Below are 20,829 nucleotides of genomic sequence, written 5' to 3'. Positions count from 1 at the left end.
TGGCAGGGTAGACCAGATGGGCAGAATGGCCTAATTCTGCTCCTATCACTTATGACCTTATGTCTGAGGAATTACAGTTTAGTTAATTGTTCATTACTTCACTCAGCAATCTCTGCCCAGTTACTTTACTCAAAGTGGTGGGAGGTGAATGAGCCATGGCAATCTGCTAACACTGGTTAGCTCGGATCATAATGTGGTTGGACCTGATGTACCTCAGGGTCAGAACAAAAAATAGAAGGAAAAAAAGAAGAAATGGGTGAGAGGGAAGATTATGTGGATGTAAAAATGTAGGTAAAAGTGCCGAGGGTGGGAGGAAGATTAGGTGGGGAGAGGAGATAAGAAGTGCCAAACCTTCTCCTTCATCTTCTCAATCTTTCGGACCGAGCTGCGCCTCTGGTGCTTCTCATCGAATCTGGCCGCTGGGTCTGGTGAGCGGCCGATGAGCCGGTCCTCCTGCTTCACACAGCGGCCAATGTGTTTCTCCTCCTGCTTCACACAGCGGCCAATGTGTTTCTCCTCCTGCTTCTCTACCTCTTTCAGTTTGCCCTCCGCACTAATGCTGTCAGCATTGTCCATATGATATGTCTTCATAACCTGGAAAGCAGGAATACTTTGTCACCACTCACAGTAGTTTAGCTTTGTTCATTGTCACGTGTTACCGAGGTACAGTGGAAAGCTTTTGTTGTGTGCCAACCAGTCAGCTGAAAGACAATACATGATTACAATTGAACCATTCACAGTGTACAGATACATGATAAAGGAATAACGTTTAGTGCGAGGTAAAGCCAGTAAAGTCCGATTGAGGATAGTCCGAGAGCCACCAAAGAGGTAGCTAGTAGTTCAGCTGCTCTCTGGTTGCGGTGGGATGGCCAGGCTGAAACTTCACAGTGACATTTCCTCAAAGGAAATTCAGTGCTCCAGATAAAATCTTGCCTACACATCACTAAAGACTACCAAGGTACATAGGTAAAACACAAATTAAATATAAAACAACGTGTCGGAAGAAAACTGCAAATGCTGGAAGAAAGACACAAAGTGCTGGGGTAACTCAGCGGGTCAGGCAGCATCTCTGGAAAGAAGGAATAGGTGACCTTTCAGGTCGAGACCCTTCATCAGCACTTTGTGTCTATCTTTAAATATAATCTTTCCACAATGTCGCATCAAACACTTTAAGGGAAGCGACCAGGGTTAGGCACAGAATCATAGTCATACAGCACGGAAACAGGCCCTTCGGCCCAACTTGTCCTTGCCGACCAAAATGCCCCATCAAAGCTAGTCCCTTCTGCCTGCACTTGGTTCAGATCCCTCCAAAACATTCCTATCCATGTACTTGTCCAAGTGTCTTTTAAATGTGGTTATTCTACCCACTCCATCTACCTCTTCTGCTAGCTCATTCAATCTACCCAACAACCTCTGAGTGAAAAGGTTGTCCCTCTAGCTGCTGTTAAATCTTATTCCTCTCACCTTAAACCTATGCCATCTGGTACTTGATTCCCCTACCTGCCTGGATGCCATGCGATCTAACGCTCCTTCTAATTAAAATTCCTAAAATGTCAAAGTATGAACCATTTTATACCTGGACCTCTAGTTTGTCTGGCTTCATTTCGATCCTTGCAGCTGATAAACTAAGGGGCCCTTAAACCCAAATCATTTGTTAGAAGACATCTAAAAATAGAAATAAATTGTTGTCCTCTTGATCTTTGCAATATGAGATGCATGTGATGCAAATACACCGATCAGCCAAAACATTATGACCTGATGAGCCAAAACATTATGACCACCTGCCTAACATGCTGTTGGTCCTCCGTGTGCAGCCCCATACGCAGCAGGGTGCGATGCACTGTGTATTGTGACACATTCCTCCCGTGACCACCATTAAAATTTTCTGTGGCTTGTGCCACAGTCGACCTTCTGTCGGTTCGGACCAGACGGGATAGCCTTCGTTGCCCTCGCGCATCGATGAGCCTTGGGCACCCAACACCCTGTCTGTCGCCGGTTTGTGGTTTGTCCCTCCTCCGACCACTGTCGGTAGGTACTCACCACTGCTGACCGGGAGCACCCCACAAGCCTTGCCGTTTCACAGATGCTCTGACCCAGTCGTCTGGCCATAACAATTTGGCCCTTGTCAAAGTCGCTCAGGTCTTTACTCCTGCCCATTTCTCCTGCATTCAACACATCAACTTCAAGAACTTACTGTTCACTTGCTGCCTAATATATCCCACCCCTTGACAGGTGCCATTGCAACAAGATAATCAATGTTATTCACTTTGCCTCTCAGTGGTCATAATGTTTTGGCTGATTGGTGTGTATGACAGGCATATTTTTGACAACAATGTGAAATAGTGTTATTAAAAATCCTGCCAAATGGTAACGGGATCATTCAGTAGAACAGTTAAGTCAGGACTTGCCTAATTAATTTTTGGGTCCAGTAGGCAATTGGACGTTGCAAGAAAAATTGAAATGATCTAAATGAGTGGGTTGTATGGGGAGGATGTCAAGTTGAAGGTCATTAGATGATAGGACCAGGATTAGGCCGCTCGGCCCATCAAGTCTACTCCGCCATTCAATCATGGCTGATCTCTCTCTCCCTCCTAACCACATTCTCCTGAAGGGGGGCAGAGAAACACAAGGATGTTGTTCAAACTCAAGCTTGTTCTGTCATTAAATCAGATGATGACTGATCTGGAACTTTAACAACTTAACCTTATGCTGAGCTCTTTATTCCTCACCAACCTTAACTTACACTATTGAAAGTATTTTTTCCCTATATCTTATATGGGGGAAGATTGCATTCTAGATCTTCACTTCGTTGCGTGTGGTGAACTATTAGAGTGGTTTAGTGGTGCAGCAGGTAGTGCTGCTGCCTCATAACATGAGTAAAGGGGATTTGATCTTGACTTCAGGCACTGTGTGTCAGTATGGAATACAAGCAACATTGAACATAGGAAAGTACAACAAATGAACAGGCTTATGGTACATAATGTCTGCTGAACACGATGCCAAGGTCAACTAATTTCACCTTCCTGCATATCATATCATGACTAATCTTCTTGAATTTTTTGAAGAGGTTACCAGGGAAATTGATAAGGGCAAGGCTGTGGATGTTGTCTATATGGACTTCAGTAAGGCATTTGACAAGGTTCCACATGGAAGGTTGATTAAGAAGGTTAAATCGTTGGGTATTAATAGTGAGGTTGCAAGATGGATTCAACAATGGCTGAATGGGAGATACCAGAGGGTAACGGTTGACAATTGTATGTCAGGTTGGAGGCCAGTGTCTAGTGGAGTGCCCCAAGGATCTGTGTTGGGTCCACTGTTGTTTGTCATTTACATTAATGATCTGGATGATGGTGTGGCAAATTGGATTAGTAAATATGCAGATGATACTAAGATAGGTGGAGTAGTTGATAGTGAGGTAGATTTTCAAAGTCTACAGAGAGACTTGGGCCTTTTGGAAGGGTGGGCTGAAAGATGGCAGATGGAGTTTAATGCTGATAAGTGTGAGGTGCTGCATTTTGGTAGGACAAATCAAAATAGGACGTACAGGGTAAATGGTAGGGAATTGAGGAATGCAGTGGAACAGAGGGATCTGGGAATAACTGTGCATTGTTCCCTGAAGGTGGAATCCCATGTGGATAGGGTGGTGAAGAAGGCGTTTGGTATGCTTGCCTTTATAAATCAGAGCATCGAGTATAGAAGTTGGGATGTAATGTTGAAATTGTACAGGGCATTGGTGAGGCCAAATCTGGAGTATGGTGTGCAGTTCTGGTCGCCAAATTATAGGAAGGATGTCGACAAAATGGAGAGGGTACAGAGGAGATTTACTAGAATGTTGCCTGGGTTTCAGCACTTAGGCTACAGAGAGAGGTTGAACAGGTTGGGCCTTTATTCTTTGGAGCGTAGAAGGTTGAGGGGGGACTTGATAGAGGTTTTTAAAATTTTGAGAGAGACGGACAGAGTTGACGTGGATAGGCTTTTCCCTTTGAGAGTGGGGAAGATTCCAACAAGGGGACATAGCTTCAGAATTGAGGGACAAAGGTTTAGGGGTAACATGAGGGGGAACTTCTTTACTCAGAGGGTTGTGGCTGTATGGAATGGGCTTCCGGTGGAAGTGGTGGAGGCTGGCTCGATTTTATTATTTAAGAGTAAATTGGATAGGTATATGGATAGGAGGGGATTGGAGGGTTATGGTCTGAGTGCAGGTAGATGAGACTAGGTCAGGGAGAATGGTCGGCGTGGACTGGTAGGGCCGGACAGGCCTGTTTCCATGCTGTAGTTGTTATATGTTATATATACAGCCGGAAACAGGCCTTTTCGGCCCTCCAAGTCCATGCCGCCCAGTGATCCCCGTACATTAACACTATCCTACACCCACTAGGGACAATTTTTACATTTACCCAGCCAATTAACCTACATACCTGTACGTCTTTGGAGTGTGGGAGGAAACCGAAGATCTCGGAGAAAACCCACGCAGGTCACGGGGAGAACGTACAAACTCCTTACAGTGCAGTTGTATGGTCCATGTCCCTTCATTCCCTGCATATCCATTTAACTAAAACTCTTGTTTGTTTGTTCCTGAACTACAGCCAAAACGGTACATGATAGCATGACAATTTTAGGCCCACCTTACTCACCGTCATCCCTTTGGTGCTAATGGAAGAAGTTTCATTGAAATCGGTGTTATATTTTTTATGTTATTCACATTTTAAAGTTTAAATCTATCTCCTAGGGAGGGAGGTGGAAGGGGTGGGATGTGGGGGGGGGGGGAGGGAGGGGAGGGGGGAGAGAGGGGAGGGGGAGGGAGGGGAGGGGGGAGGGGAGTGGGGGGGAAGAGGGGGACAAGGGTGGGAGGGCAGAGTGGGGGGGGGGGAGGGGGGGAGGAGAGGGTGCTGCACCAATGCAGGAGAGGTTTGGGCCCAACGGGTCCACTTGGTCTAATATCTCTCTAAAAGCATCGTAAGTACTATTTTCCTGTCTGCTTCCACCCGTGTGTCTGTGTTGCAGGTACCCACCACCTTCTGTATAAAAAGCTTGCCTTGTACATCTGCTTTTAACTTTGGCCCCCTCACCTTAAAGTTATGCCCTCTAATCTTTGATATTTCCAACCTGGGAGAAAGACACTGACTGTCCACCCCATCCATGCCTCTCATAATTTTCTATACTTCTTAAGTATAGAACATTTGGACAGGCACATGGATGGGATAGTTTAGAGGGATATGGGCCAAATGCAGTGTCGATGGGGCATCTTGGTTGGCTTCAACAAGTTGGGCCGAAAGGCATGTTTTCCTGCTGTGTGCCTCTACGACTAGAGGGCGTAGCTACAAGGTGAAAGGAGGAACGTTTAATGGAGACAAGCAGGGCAAGCTTTTTGCACAGAGTAGAGGGGCCCTGGATAACATTGCCAGTGGTGGTGGTGGAAGCAGAGGCATTTGAGGCGTTCAAGGGTCTATTCGATAGGCACAAGGGAGTGCAGGGAATAGAGGGACCATATTGATTTTTTCGAGGTGTATAAGATCATGAGGGGAACAGACAGGGCAGATGCAGTGTATTTTACCCAGAGTGGGGCATTCAGGAACCAGAGGACAGGTTTAAGGTGAGAGGGGAAAGATTTAATGGGAATCTGAAGGACAACGTTTTCACACAGAGGAAGGTGGGTGTATGGAATGAGCTGCTGGAGGAGGTAGTTAAGGCAGAAACTATAACAAGATTTAAAGATATTTGAAAAGGTACATGGATAGGAAAGGTTTAGAGGGATAGGGGCCAAACGTAGGCAGGTGGAACTCGTGTAGATGAGGAACCTCTCCCTATAGCTCAGGCTCTCGTGGCACCATCCTCGTAAATCTTTCCTGCTCCCTTCCCAGATTAACAACACTGGATGCAGCAGTAGAGTTGCTGCCTCACAGCGCCAGGGACCCGAGTTCGATCCTGACTATGGGTGCTGTCTGGGGGGAGTTTGTAGGTTCTCCGCATCCTCATCCTAAGTCAGCATGTGCAAGCTGGGCCGAAGGGCCTGCTTCCATGCTCTAAGACTCTATGTACAGGCAGATGAGATCAGTTTAACCTGGCATCACGTTCAGCACAAATAGTGTGGGCCAAAGGGCCTCTGCGTTATGCTCCGTGTCCTATGTTCAACGAGACATATTTGGAGCCTACATTTTAAACAGCGATTCTATGACCATTTACACCTTCTCTTGTTTCCTGTCCCATTTACACCATCTTATACTTTCTAACATCATCGATTTTGTTAATTCATCTTCCTGCCTTCCCTCCCATCACAGAACTCCCCTTTTTGGTAAACACATGTTAAATTATATTTGATAAATCAAATTTGGAACATAACACCTTCCCTCCACTCTTCCACATGATCTTAGAACCTGCTTTACGTCTGATGAAAGATCATTGACCTGAAAAGCTAAAATCTTTTTTTCTCTCCAGTGATTCTCTTCAAACCACTTAGCATAACGTGCAGTTTTATTCCATTAATTTTGCTTCTGAACAATCCCAAATGTCTTGCTTCAAGGTGTCTTCAAGGAGCATTTCAAATAAATGGGCTAATTAGTGCATTTAAATAGGCAGAATCAGGGATTAAGAACCAATGTTGCCCTAAATATATCACAACTGGAGGAGTCTAATTCCCAGATGTCACCAGTTTTAGATTAATTACAAAAAATAGTCAAAACATTCAGCAGGTCAAACATCAAAGAGGCACGGTGGCGCAGCGGTAGAGTTGCAGCTGCCTTACAGCGCTTGCAGCGCCAGAGACCCGGGTTCAATCGGGTGCTTGTCTGTATGGAGTTTGTACGTTCTCCCCGTGACCGCGTGGGTTTTCTGAAGTCTTCGGTTTCCTCCAAAACTCCAAAGATGTACAGGTTTGTAGGTTAGTTTGTGTACTTGGTTTAAGTGTAAATTGTCCCTAGTGTGTAAAGCCTTGTGGGGATTGCTGGTCGGTGTGGACTTGGTGGGCCAAAGGGCCTGTTTCCTCGGTCTATCTCTAAACTAAACTAAACTAAATCTAGGTTTTATTTCAGGTTTCCAGCATTTGCAATATTTGGAAACACAGATCTGTAATCTTTTGAGTCCCAGTGAGAAATAATGAACAAAGTTGTTTTTCAGCGATTAATTCTCTAAGGCAAGAAAGCAACTTCGTGGAAAATAACTAAGTTGATAAAACTTAGAAAACACAGGCAGTTTAGTTTCCATTTTCAAGAACTTAGAAAATGGCTAATAGCACTACTAAAATGGAATAAGTTAATTACAGCCCTCAACTGTAACAGCTAATTCATGATTATAAAAAGGCACAAAGTACGGAGATAACTCAGATTCTGACTGTCTAGCCTATCATAATTTTATATACTTCTATCAGGTCTACCTCCAATCTTTGGCATTTCAGAGAAAACAGTGCAAGTCTGTCCAACCTCTCCCTGTAGCTAATACTCTGTAATCCAGGCAGCATTCTGGTGAACCTCCTCTGTACCCTTTCCAAAGCCTCCACGTCCTTAAATGCGGCCTAACCTAAAAGGCGCACGATACTCCAAATGCGGCCTAACCTAAAAAGCGCACGATACTCCAAATGCGGCCTAACCAGAGTCCTATCAAGCTTCATATGACTTCCTGACTCCTGCACTCAACGCACTGATCTATGAAGCCTTCTTCACCACTCTATCGACTTGTGTTGCCACTTTTTGGGAGTTCTGGACTTGGATCCCAAGATCCCTATGCACATCAATGCTGTTAAGGGTTTTGCCATCATCCATATACGTTCGCCTTACATTCGACTTCCCAAAGTGCAACACCTCACACGCGCTCGGATCCAACTCCATCTGCCATTTCCCCACCCATTTCTGCAGCTGATCTATAGTTGGCCGTATACTTTGATAGCCTTTCTCACTGTCAGTAACTCCAGTAATCTTGGTACCGTCTGTAAATTTACTGACCAAAACATCTACATTTACGTCAATGCTATTAAGGTTCATGCCATGAATTGTATATTTTCCCTCCCATGTACGTTTAACCTCCCATAGGCCAATACCCCACATTTGCTCAGATTAAACTCCATCTGCCATTTCTCCATCCTTTCCTGTAGCCGATCTATATCCTTTGACAACCTTCTTCAGAAGGTTCTCGATCCAAAACGTCACCCATTCCTTCTCTCCAGAGATGTTGCCTGACCCGCTGAGTTACTCCAGCATTTTGTGTCTACATTAGGTTTATGTCCAAGTTATTTATACATCTCACTAACAGCACAGGACCCAGCACAGATCCCTGCAGAACTCCACTGATCACAGACCTCCAGCCTGAATATTGTCCTTCGACCACAACCCTCTGTCTCTTATCAGTAAACCAATTATGTACACCCAATCTGTACTGAATCTGTACAACCAATTCACAATTAATCCTGTGCATCTTAATGTTCTGCAACAGCCAAGCGTGGGAACTTTATCAAAAGCCTGACTAAAATCCATGTTGACAACGTCCACTGCTTCTATCACTGCAGCTGGGAATGCGACTATTAAAGGGTCCAAAAGATGTTTAAAGCAGTTTGCGGTATCCACACCCATCCCAACCCCCAACCCCCCCCCCCCCCCCCACCACACCCAATTTGCTTGGCACAAAATCTCATCATGCCTCCCTTTCCAGTGATAACCATAATTTTTTTAAAGTTCATAAGACATATGAGCAGAATTAGGCCATTCACCCCATCTAGTCTACTCCGCCATCCATCTTTCCCACTCACATCCATTCTCCTGCCTTCTCTCCATAGCCTTTGACACCCTTACCAATCCATCTCCACTTTAAAAATAAGCCAAGACGGCCTCCACAGATATCTGTGGCAATAATTTCCACAGATTCCATCACTCACTGGCTAAAGAAACGCGTCCTCATTTCTAAAGGTACGTCCGTTTATACTAAGGCTGTGTCCTCTAGTCTTAGACTCTCCTACTAGTGGAAATATCCTCTCAACGTCCGCTCTATCTAGGCCAATCATTATTCAATAATTCTTCTAAGTTCCAGCGAGTACAGGTCCAGTGTCACCAAATGCTGATCGTACTTGAACCCACTCATCCCCAGGGTCATTCTCATAAACCTCCTTTCGACCCTCTCTAGCGCCAGCACATCCCTCTTCTGCCACTGTGTGTGGCCCAAAACAGCTCACAATACTCCGCAAGTAGTCTGACCAGTGTCCTATAAAGCCTCAGCATTACATCCCTGCTTTTATATTCTAGTCCTTGCAAAATGAAGGCTAACATTGCATTTGCCTTTCTTACTTCCAATTAAACCTGCAAATTAATCGTTTGGGAATCCTGCACAGGCACTCCAAAGTCCCGTTGCATGTTTGATTTCTGAATCCTCTCCCCATTTGGAAAACAACCCATGTCTTTATTCCTACTACCAAAGTGCATGACCGCAAACTTTGCTACATTGTCCATCTGCCACTTATTTGCCCACTCTCCCAACCTGTCCAAGTCCTTCTGCAGAGTCCCTGCTCTCTCCACACTACCTGCCCGTCCACTGCATCTTCGTATCATCCGCAAACTTGGCTACAAAGCCATCTATTCCATCATCCATATCATTAATATACAACGTGAGAAGTAGTGTACCCCACAAAGACCCCTGCAGAAAACCATGATTCACCAACATCCAACCAGTTTATCCCACTCTTTGCCTTCTGCCATTCAGCCAGTTTTCTATCAAGTACTTTCTTCAGTAATGAGAGGGAACTTGAAATCCAGCAGGAAATGATTAACCTCTGCCAGTGTCATTTAAGATGTTCAGGATTATTTTTCTTTTAATTAAAAGAAGTAATTCTAAAGTTATTTTTGTTTCCGAGAAACCACTGTAAACAAATAACAGCAATTAAAACAAAGCTGCACTCTAAATGGCCCAGGCCAGATGACCAGTGATCTCAAATACTTACATAAAGGAACATAAAGATCCAACTACGTTTACGATAGTTATGGATAAGGACAGAGTGGGCCCTCAAATTAAAATGCTAGTTTTCAAGAGAGTTAGATTTAGCTCTGAGGGCTAAATGAATCTAGGGATATGGGGAAAAAGCAGGAACAGGCTACTGATTTTTAGATGATCAGCCATGATCATGTTGAATGGCGGTGCTGGCTTGAAGGGCCGAATGGCCCACTCCTGCACCTACTATTTTGTTTCTATGTTTCTAACATGACATCAGTAATTACATGATTCCTTTCATTAGGTTCGGCAAAGCCCTGAGGGGGTGGGGATGAAGGGCAGTCATTGCTGGTTTGTAGAACTGCATACTTCCACACTAAAACATAGCTGACTTATTACAGGATCACTACAACAGAAACTCATACACGACAGCCAACAGGAGCCAGTGCCAGATGTAATTGCACAATCCATCAAGCGTTTATAGCCTTGCAAGGCCAGCACCAGTGCCCAAATCCTTCAATGTGAAGCAGAATAAATATTAGAAGATTTCATTAAAACTTTGGCTAAGAAAATAGGCTTTTGATGGAGTGCAATGCAATAACATTCATTTGCGAGTCTTTTCATATTCTGGAGATTGCAGTGGAAGGAACTGCAACGGAAATGAAGGTATGTCAATAGGTAAAGATATGGGTAAGGAAAGGAAGGAGGTTCTGCAGTGTGAATCTAGGGAGTGGGGGTAAAGGCTGACAGATAGGGTAGTGACCTCGTGATTGCTTCCTGTGCCACGTGCCAGTGAGGGTATGAACAGGAAGGTAGATAGGGTAGATGAGGAGTTGGTGCAGGGGGCAGGGATTCAGGTATCTAGACCATTGGGATCTCTTCTGGGGCAGGGGTGACCTGTACAAGAGGGACAGGTTCCACCTTAACTGGAGGGGAACCAATATCCTGGCGGGCAGGTTTGTTAATGCTACACGGGTGGGTTTCAACTAGATTGGAAGGGGGTGGGATCTCATACAGGACAGAGGGGAGGTGAGAGGTTAGAAGTTGGTATGGAGAGTGATGAGAGAAAATATAGAGGACAAAATAGGCAGGAAAAAGGCAGAGTGCAAGGAAGAAAGGTTGGTTTAAGTTGCACGTATTATCATGCACGAGGCCTGACGGGTAAGGCAGATGAGCTTAGGGCATGGTTAGGTATATGTGACAGGGGTGTTATAGCCATTACTGAACCCTGGTTAAGAGAGGGGCAGGACTGGCAGCTCAATGTTCCAGGGTGCAGGAGAGATAGGGGTGAGGGTAAAAGAGATGGGGGGACGTTTGCGTCATTAGTTAAGGAGGATGTCACGGCAGTGGTCATAGGTGACATTACAGACGGTTCGTCTAGTGAGGCTATATGGGTGGAGCTGAGGAACAAGAAAGGGATGATCACCTTGTTGGGGGTGTACTACAGACCCCCGAATAGTCAACGGGAATTAGAAGAACAAATTACTGATTGAGAATGATCAGCCATGATCACATTGAATGGCGGTGCTGGCTCGAAGGGCTGAATGGCCTCCTCCTGCACCTATTGTCTATTGTCTAAATGTGCCAGGAGATTACAGACAGCTGCAGGTCAAATAAGGTTGTCGTAGTGGGGATTTTAACCTACTCCAATATTTTGACTGGGAATATCATAGTGTGAAAGGTTTAGACGGGGTGCAATTTGACAAAGGTGTTCAGGAGAGTTCTCCCCAGCAATATGTAGGGCCCACACACAGGAGAGGGCAACACTTGATCTAGTCTTGGGAATTTGGGAGAGGCAGGTGGATGAAGTGCTCGTGGTTGAGCCTTTTGGGACCAGGGACCACTGGTCGATTAGGTTTAAGTTAGTTATGAATAGGGACAGCGAGGGCCCACAAATTAAAATGCAAAATTGGGGTAAGTCCAACTTTGAGGGTATGAGAGAGGGACTCGCTCAAGTTGATTGGGGCAGGACGTTTGAGGAGAAAGGAATATCAGCCACGTGTGATGATTTTAAAAGTGTGCTGACAAGAGCTTAGAACATGCTCATCCCTGTTAGAGTGACGGGCAAGGCAGGCCAACATAAGGAAGCTTGGATGACAAGGGAAATTGAGGCATTGGTCAAGAAAAATAAGGATGCATGGGACAGATAAAAAAGGAAATTAGAAGGGCAAAAAAGGGCCAGGAGGTAGCTCTGGCAGATAGCATTAAGGGCAATCCCAAGAGATTTTATGAATACATAAAGGGAAAAGGGGTAACTAGAGAGAGAGTGGGACCCCTCAAGAATCAAAGAGGTCAACTCTGTGTGGAGCCACAGGAGATGGGCAAGGTCCTCAATGAGTATTTATCCTCTGTTTGTACCGAGAAAGACAGGAGGACAGAGGAACTTGGGGCAGTCAATGGGAGTGTCTTGAGAGCAGTCAGTGTTACGGTTGAAGAAGTACTGAAGGTACTGTCGTGTATGAAGGTAGACAAATCTCCAGGGCCTGACAGATATATCCGAGGACATTGTGGGAAACTAGAGAGGCAATTGCGGGTGTCCTGGTTGAAATTTATGAGTCGTCTTTAAATACAGGAGATGTGCCGGAAGACTGGAGGGTGGCAATATGTTGTGCCTCTTTTCAAGAAGGGCTGCTGGGAAAATGCTGGGAACTATAGGCCGGTGAGCTTAACATCTGTAGTTGGTAAGTTACTAGAGTATTCTGAGGGATAGGATATACAGGCATTTAGTTGGACAAGGGCTGATTCGGGATAGTCAGCATGGTTTTGTACGTGGGAGGTCGTGTCTCACAAATCTGATTGATTCTTTTGAAGACGTGACCAAAAAGGTTGATGAGGGCAGAGCTGTCGATGTTGTGTACATGGATTCAGTAAGGCGTTCGACAAGGTTCCGCATGGTAGGCTGCTCTGGAAGGTTAGATCACATGGGATCCAAGGAGAGAAAGCTGAATGGATAGCAAATTGGTTTCATGGAAGGAAGCAGAGGGTGATGGTGGAAGGTTGCTTCTCGGACTGGAGGCCTGTGACTAGTGGTGTGCCTCAGGGTTGGGTGCTGGGCCCGTTACTGTTTGTCATCTACATCAATGATTTGGATGAGAAATTACATGGCAAGATTAGCAAGTTTGCTGATGATACAAAAGTGGGTGGTTTTGCAGAAAGTGAAGATGGTTGTGAAAAATTGCAGCAGGATCTGGATCGATTGGCCAGGTGGGTGGAGGAATGGTTGATGGAATTTAATACAGAGAAATGTGAGGAGTTGCATTTTGGGAAGTCTAACAAGGGCAGGACCTACACGTTGAATGATAGGGCTCCAGGGAGTGTTGTAGAGCAGAGGGATCTAGGACTGCAGGTACATGGATCCTTGAAGGTGGAGGCGCTGGGTCAAAAAGGCTTTTGACACATTGGCCTTCATCAGTCAGAGTATTGAGTATATAAGTTGGGAGGTCGTGTTGCAGTTGTATAAGACGTTGGTGAGGCCGCATTTAGAATATTGTGTTCAGTTCTGGGCACCGTGTTTTAGGAAAGATGATGTCAAGCTGGAAAGGGTACAGAGAAGATTTACGAGGATGTTGCCAGGACTAGAGGGTCTGAGCTATAGAGAGAGGTTGAGTAGGCTGGGACCCTATTCTTTGGAACGCAGGAGGATGAGGGGTGATCTTATAGAGGTGTATAAAATCATGAGAGGAATAGAACTGGTAGTCTCTTGCCCAGTGAAGAGGAATCGAGAACAAGAGGACATAGGTTTAAGGTGAGGGGGCAAAGATTTAATAGGAACCTTAGGGGCAACCTTTCCACACAAAGGGTGGTTGGTATGGACAAGCTGCCGGAGCAGGTAATTGAGGCAGGTACTATCGCAACATTTAAAGGACATTTAGACAGGTACATGGATAGGACAGGTTTGAGAGGGATATGGACCAAATGCAGGCAGTTGTGACGAGTGTAGATGGGATATGTTGGTTGGTGGGGGCAGGTTGGGTTGAAGAGCCTGTTTCCACAGTAAGACTCGAGGACTCTATGCACACAGCTCAATTTCATGCAGTCCTCCACAAATGCCTCAGTGTGTGTGTGTGTGTGTATCTTCCACTGAAAGCTACCAGAAACAATAAACGTGATTTAGTTTAGTTTAGTTTTAGAGATGGAGAACAGAAACATGCCCTTTGGCCCACCGAGTCCGTACTAACCAGCGATCCCAGCACATTAACACTCCCCTACACACACTAGGGACATGTTTACACTTATACCACATCAATTAACCTACAAACCTGTACATCTTTAGAGTGTGGGAGGAAACCGAAGATCTCGGAGAAAACCCACACAGGTCACAGGGAGAACGTACAAACTCCGTACAGACAGAACTCATAATCGGGATCAAACCCGGGTCTCTGGCGCTGTAAGGCAGTATCTCTACCGCTGCGCCACCGTGCCGCACAATTGATTGATTGATTAGATAGATTGATCAAAATGTAAAGTCGTTTTTAATAAGCCTAAATTTACAGCAAACCCAATGTAAAACTTCTTTTAAAACACAGAAGGTAATAGAAGGGTGGAACTCTCTCCTGCATTTGGCTGTTCAGGTTAGAACCCAATTGAAAATATCAATACACAGATTGTTGAATTTCTGTCAGGTAACGTAATAATAGATTCACAACAAAAGTGGATATACGGAGTTACCTGGTCTACCAACACCATCACCACAGTGAAGAAGGCACAGCAGAGACTCCACTTCCTGAGGATCCTCAGGAAAACCATGAGAAGCTCATGATGTCCTTCTATCGCTGCTCCATCGAGAGTGTGCTGGCATACTGTATAACCACATGGTATGCCAGCTGCTCAGAAAAGGACAGGAAGGCCCTTCAGAGGGTCATCACGACGACCCAGAAGATCATCGGCTGCTCACTGCCCTCCCTGGAGCACCTGTTCAGCCTACGCTGCCTCAGTAGAGCAGGCAAAATAATAAAAGATCCATCCCACCCCGGCCACCGTCTGTTTGTTCATCTGCCCTCTGGTCGACGTTTCAGGTCGATCAAATCCCGAACAAACAGACTTAAGAACAGTTTTTACCCCAGGGCCATACGAGAACTGAACACTACCTTCTGCACTAGGCAACACTGTTAAAAAATCTTTTGTACTTAATATAATTGTATTTATTTGTTTTTGCATTTATTGCATATATGTTTTTACGCACCGTCAGGATTGGCTATTTTTAAATTTTGTTGTACTCGTTGCAATGACAATAAATGAATATTATTATTATTATTAGTTGGTCTAATCGCTCAGTGGAACAGACTCCTATATTCTTAGTACTTCTTAGTGGGAGAGTCTAGGGCCAGAGGTCATAACCTCAGAATTGAAGGGCGTTCCTTTAGGAAGGAGATGAAGAGGAATCTCTTTAGTCAGAGTATGTCTGAATCTGTGGAATTGTTTGCCACAGAAGGCTGTGGGGACAAGGCCAATGGATATTTTAAAGGCATAGATAGATAGATTCTTGATTAGTGCGGGCGTCAGGGGTTGTGGGGAGAAGGCAGGAGAATGGGGTTAGGGGGGAGAGATAGACCAGCCATGTTTGAATGACGGAGCAGACTCAATGGGCCGAATGGCCTAATTCTGCTCCTATCACTTATGAACTTAAGAACTACTTTTAATATTATCACTAGACATTGATTTGTAAACTCGGTACAATAAATCCAAATATGGAGCCTTTAGTGGAACATGGATGGTGCTATTAACTATGGAGTCACTGCAAAAATAGCAGTGAAACTTTTGTCGATTACAAACAGGTGCAGCAAAAAATATCATACTCACAGTGTATAGCTCATTCAGGACTTTCATCAAATCTTCATGTAGTTGCACACCAACCTCTTTACTCTGCATCGAGGGGGAGAAGGGGATAAACACGACAAGCAAGTTAATCTCTGTGAATGGCACAGGATACAGAAAGATGATACAAAAACAAGCAGAAGGGCACACCGCAATCAGGATATTTGGACTCTCCAGAACCAGGGACCGCAGTCTTAGAATAAAGGGGAGGCCATTTAAAACTGAGGTGAGAAAAAACTTTCGGCCCTTCAAGACCCTTCAGAAGGGTCAGATACTGCCTGACCCGCTGAGTTACTCCACCATTTTGCGTCCACCTTCGATGCAAACCAGCATCTGCAGTGGAGGCCAAATTACTGGATGGATTTAAGAGAGAGTTAGATAGAGCTCGAGGGGCTAGTGGAATCAAAGGATATGGGGAGAAGGCAGGCATGGGTTATTGATTGTGGACGATCAGCCATGATCTCAATGAATGGTGGTGCTGGCTCGAAGGGCCAAATGGCCTTCTCCTGCGCCTATTTTCCATGTTTCTAAGCCTCTTGAAAGGTTGAATGAGTGGGCAAAAAGCTCGCAAATGGAATTCAACGTTGGAAAGTGTACGGTTGTGCACTTCAGTTGGAGGTACATGGAGCAAAACAACAAATGAGTCTTCTTGTGCATGAAATAGGATGTTGGCAAGTGTGTGGTCTTGTACTGCAGTAAGAGCCATCAAAAGGCAGGCTAGTATCCACGTGGAGCCAAGCTGAAAATTAATCTTCTTGTGCATGAAACCTAATCAGTTGGCAAGCAATTACAAAGTTAATTAATGCGGCAAATAGCATATTGACTTTTAGACTGCTTTGAGGTTGGAGTTTACAATATATATATATATTTTACACATAAGTTGCTGCCTGTGCTGTACTGGTCAATGTGTCCACCTAGTCTATGATTATTGAAGGCAGTCCACTAGTCAAATTCCTGGGATGAAAGGGTTGGTCTGTCACCAAAAGCTAAAGAAGCTAGGCTAGAAATCTGTGGCGTTTGAAAAGAAATGCGTGTTGATCTTTTGTAAACATACTGTACGGGGATTAATGTTGAGATGCTTCCGGTTGTGAGAGAATCTTGAAAGAAGAGGCATGGTAAGTTATAGATATTTTTGAAAATTAAGGTGCCCAGGAATTTCTTCTGGTAAATCTCTAAAATTTGCATTGAGAAAGGGTTGTGCATTGCTAGATATATTTAAGATGGTGGCAGATACATTTATGAAATGTCAGGGAACTAAGGGCTATGTGGACCTCTTAGAAAAGAAGTCTTGGGGCAGATTTGTCATGATCCTATTGAATTGTGGTACCAGATGGGTACGTCCATTCCAATTTCCTTGTGTTTTACCTCTGGAAAATCGTAAGTCCTCTAATAGGCCATAAACAAAATAAAATGGATGCCTGGTAGACACAAAATGCTGGAGTAACTCAGCGGGTCAGGCAGCATCTCTGGAGAGAAGGAATGAGTGACGTTTTGGGTCGAGACCCTGAAGGGTCAGATGCTGCCTGACCCGCTGAGTTACTCCAGCAGTTTGCGTCCACCTTCAATGCAAACCAGCATCTGCAGGTTTTTTTCCTACATAAAAGGACGCCTTATTTTGCCCCAACTTAGCAAAAATTCTTGATCGATGCATCTTAGTTTAGTTTAGCTTAGTTTAGTTTAGAGATACAGCGCGGAAGCAGGCTTTTCAACCCACCAAGTAAGTGACGATCATCGATCACCCTTACAAAACACACCCAGGGGAATTTCACAGAGGCCAATAGAAACCTGCACATCTTTGGAATGTGTGAGGAAACCGGAGCACCCAAAGAAAATCCCATGCGGTAACCGGGAGAACGTGCAAACTCTGTGTGTACAGGATCAAACCCGGGTTTCTGGTGCCACAAGGCAGCAACTTGACCATTGTGCCACTGTGCCCCCCTTTAGACAATAGACAATAGGTGCAGGAGTTGGCCATTCGGCCCTTCCAGCCAGCACCACCATTCAATGTGATCATGGCTGATCATTCTCAATCAGTACCCCGTTCCTGCCTTCTCCCCATACCCCCTGACTCCGCTATCCTTAAGAGCTCTATTGAGCTCTCTCTTGAATGCATTCAGAGAATTGGCCTCCATTGCCTTCTGAGGCAGAGTATCTCACAGATTTACAACTCTTTGACTGAAAAATGTTTTCCTCATCTCCGTTCTAAATGGCCGACCCCTTATTCTTAAACTGTGGCCCCTGGTTCTGGACTCCCCCAACATGCGGAACATGTTTCCTGCCTCTAACGTGTCCAACCCCTTAATAATCTTATATGTTTCGATAAGATCCCCCCTCATCCTTCTAAATTCCAGTGTATACAAGCCTAGTCGCTCCAGTCTTTCAACATACGACAGTCCCGCCAATCCGGGAATTAACCTAGTAAACCTACGCTGCACGCCCTCAATAGCAAAGATTGTTAATTCCCTTTGTTTGTAACGTCCTTTGTTTGTTAAATGATGCCAATGCCATTGCAAAGCCATTGCATGGACTCGGAACGCTGGACATCAAGGATAAAAAAAACATACAAGGGGAGAACAAAGCAAGGGCAAGTAGAGGGGAGGATGGTAGACAGAAAGACAGACAGAGGAAAAACTATGTTATTTGGTTGATAAAAATCAACCAAAATTTTTATGGTTAAAACAGAATTAATTTAATTTACAGAATTAAAACCAATCTAATCTCTAAAACTGTGTTCTTAATAAAAATTCAAAACATGTTACCAAAGCCATCTACCTTGTAATTTATTCTATTCAACCGAATGGAATGAAACTCCCTGTCAGTTTGCTAGCGGGATCTGTGGCAGCAAAGAACAGGTTAAGAATGGTTCTTTAGCCATAACTGTCCGTTTCTTGGCATGCAGTCAGCTCACAAGAGAGATGGCATGCGGCAAATGACTCAGTTCCTGATTCCCAGTTTTTGCACTATCTATAAATCAGAAGTCATGAGTTTGGGTGAATAACATCTACTTGTTTGGACTACAGCCAAAAATGTTTTTAAAAACCCCACTCATAACCATCCAATAAGAAGCAGAAAAGTTATTGGAACAATGATTAATATTCTACTTATGTGGTGAACTGATATTACTTGGGCTGGTAAAATATATATTTAAAACATAGAAGGACTGGAAGAAAAGCATTTATGAATTTTAGAGAGCCAATTGGGAACAGGTATAACGTTTTCAGTAAGAAGGAACTGCAGATGCTGGATTAAAACAAAGATAGACACAAAAAGCTGGTGTAACTCAGCGGGACAGTCTGAAGAAGGGTCTCGACCCGAAACGTCACCCATTCCTTCTCTCCGGAGATGCTGCCTGACCTGCTGAGTTACTCCAGCACTGTACGATAGCAATGTATGAGAGAATGTTGTGCATCTGGGTGTCTTGGAGGGAATACAAAGATAGATCATGTACAGGATTATTTGTAATCAGTATTATTTGCGGCTGATTGCCTCATCTCCTTGCCTGCGACATTGCAGTATGTCTGTGTGCTATCATTGTCCCTCTTCATTTAGGATGTGCTGTTGTGAGTTGCTGCAGCACACTTTGACAACATGACAGCAATTATAATGCAGCAGAACGACAGAGCGTTTTTATAGGGAAAAAAACTGCAGATGCTGGTTTAAATCAAAGGTAGACACAAAATGCTGGAGTAACTCAGCGGGACAGGCAGCATCTTGGGAGAGAAGGAATGGGTGACGTTTTGGGTCGAGACCCTTCTCCAGCATTTTGGGGCGGCACGGTAGCGCAGCGGTAGAGTTGCTGCTTTACAGCGAATGCAGCGCCGGAGACTCAGGTTCGATCCTGACTACGGGTGCTGTACTGTAAGGAGTTTGTACGTTCTCCCCGTGACTTGCGTGGGTTTTCTCCGAGATCTTCGGTTTCCTCCCACACTCCAAAGACGTACAGGTATGTAGGTTAATTGGCTGGGTAAATGTAAAAATTGCCCCTAGTGGGTGTAGGATAGTGTTAATGTATGGGGATCGCTGGGCGGCACGGACTTGGAGGGTCGAAAAGGCCTGTTTCCGGCTGTATATATATGATATGATATTTTGTGTCTACCTCCGAGTGTTTTTATAGGATCAACATCCAGCACAAAGCGAGCTACTTGACTCTGGATGAAACAGAGCATTGTTGGTGCGGAACGAGCGGGAACCTACATACTGTTGTTCAGTCACAGTCCTGCCTTGTGTGTTGTAGATGGTAGAAAGGCTTCACATCCAGAGGCCTTGCCTTTATCTACATGGCAACCTACTTGTGGCCTCTCTCCGGGTCAGTGTTAAACTAAAAACAATTTTGCCCAGGAGCCAATTGTAATTGACCATGAATTCCTTGCTGATAAGGGTCCCACCAACCAGTTGAAGGAGACTTTCATCCCATCATGATGGGATAGGATTCATACAGGCAAGAAAGGACCAGGCACCAAGCCAGAGCCCAAGCCAGAGCAAACTGGATCCTTGGGCTCAACACAATACGTTTGTTCTGTTTCCACCAGTAACAGGGTTTAAATGAGGACTTTCCCACAAGGCCTATATTTCAATCAAGAGCATGATAGTTGGTGTTGATAGAATACAGACACTAAGCATCAGCAACTCTCTTGTTTAAACTTCCTTTTTTTCTAACCAGAAGTCTGAACAACTTCTCCTTTCAATTTCAACTCCTTGTCAATAACCGGTGCAACATTTAGAGTCACAGAGTGATACAACATGGAAACTTGCCCAACATGTTCCATCTACACTAGTCCCACCTGCCGGTGTTTGGCCCATATCCTTCTAAACCTGCCCTATCCATGTACCTATCTAGTTGTTTCTAAAAACCTTGCGGTCGTCCCAGCCTCAACTACCTCCTCTGGCAGCCATTCCATACACCCACCACCCTTTGTGTGAAAAAGTTACCCCTCGGATTCCGATTTACCCTTTCCCCCTTCACCTTAATCCTACGTCCTCGGGTCCTCGATTCCCCTACTCTGGGCAAGAGACGCTGGGAGTCCACCCGACCTATTCCTCTCATAATTGTATATACCTCGAAAAGATCACCCCTCATCCTCCTGTGCTCCAAGGAGTAGAATTTGCACAAAG

The 20,829-nt window shown here is 44.8% G+C and overlaps 1 protein-coding gene across 1 annotated transcript in view; it reads right to left on the bottom strand.

Annotated features, from left to right (window-relative positions):
- Positions 1-20,829, bottom strand: part of srgap2 (SLIT-ROBO Rho GTPase activating protein 2) — a 240,868-nt gene that overhangs the window by 76,494 nt on the left and 143,545 nt on the right. The window contains exons 4-5 of the mRNA XM_078420528.1: positions 15,703-15,765; positions 352-594 (exon numbers count right to left, since the gene is read on the bottom strand). Coding sequence (XP_078276654.1) covers positions 352-594; positions 15,703-15,765 — 306 coding nt within the window. The remainder of the gene's footprint in view (positions 1-351; positions 595-15,702; positions 15,766-20,829) is intronic.

Source organism: Rhinoraja longicauda, chromosome 24, assembly GCF_053455715.1.
Source record: "Rhinoraja longicauda isolate Sanriku21f chromosome 24, sRhiLon1.1, whole genome shotgun sequence".
NCBI classification, from domain to species: Eukaryota; Metazoa; Chordata; class Chondrichthyes; order Rajiformes; family Arhynchobatidae; genus Rhinoraja; species Rhinoraja longicauda.
The sequence above is the reverse complement of the archived record's forward strand: the minus strand, read 5'-3'. Positions and strand labels throughout refer to the sequence as shown.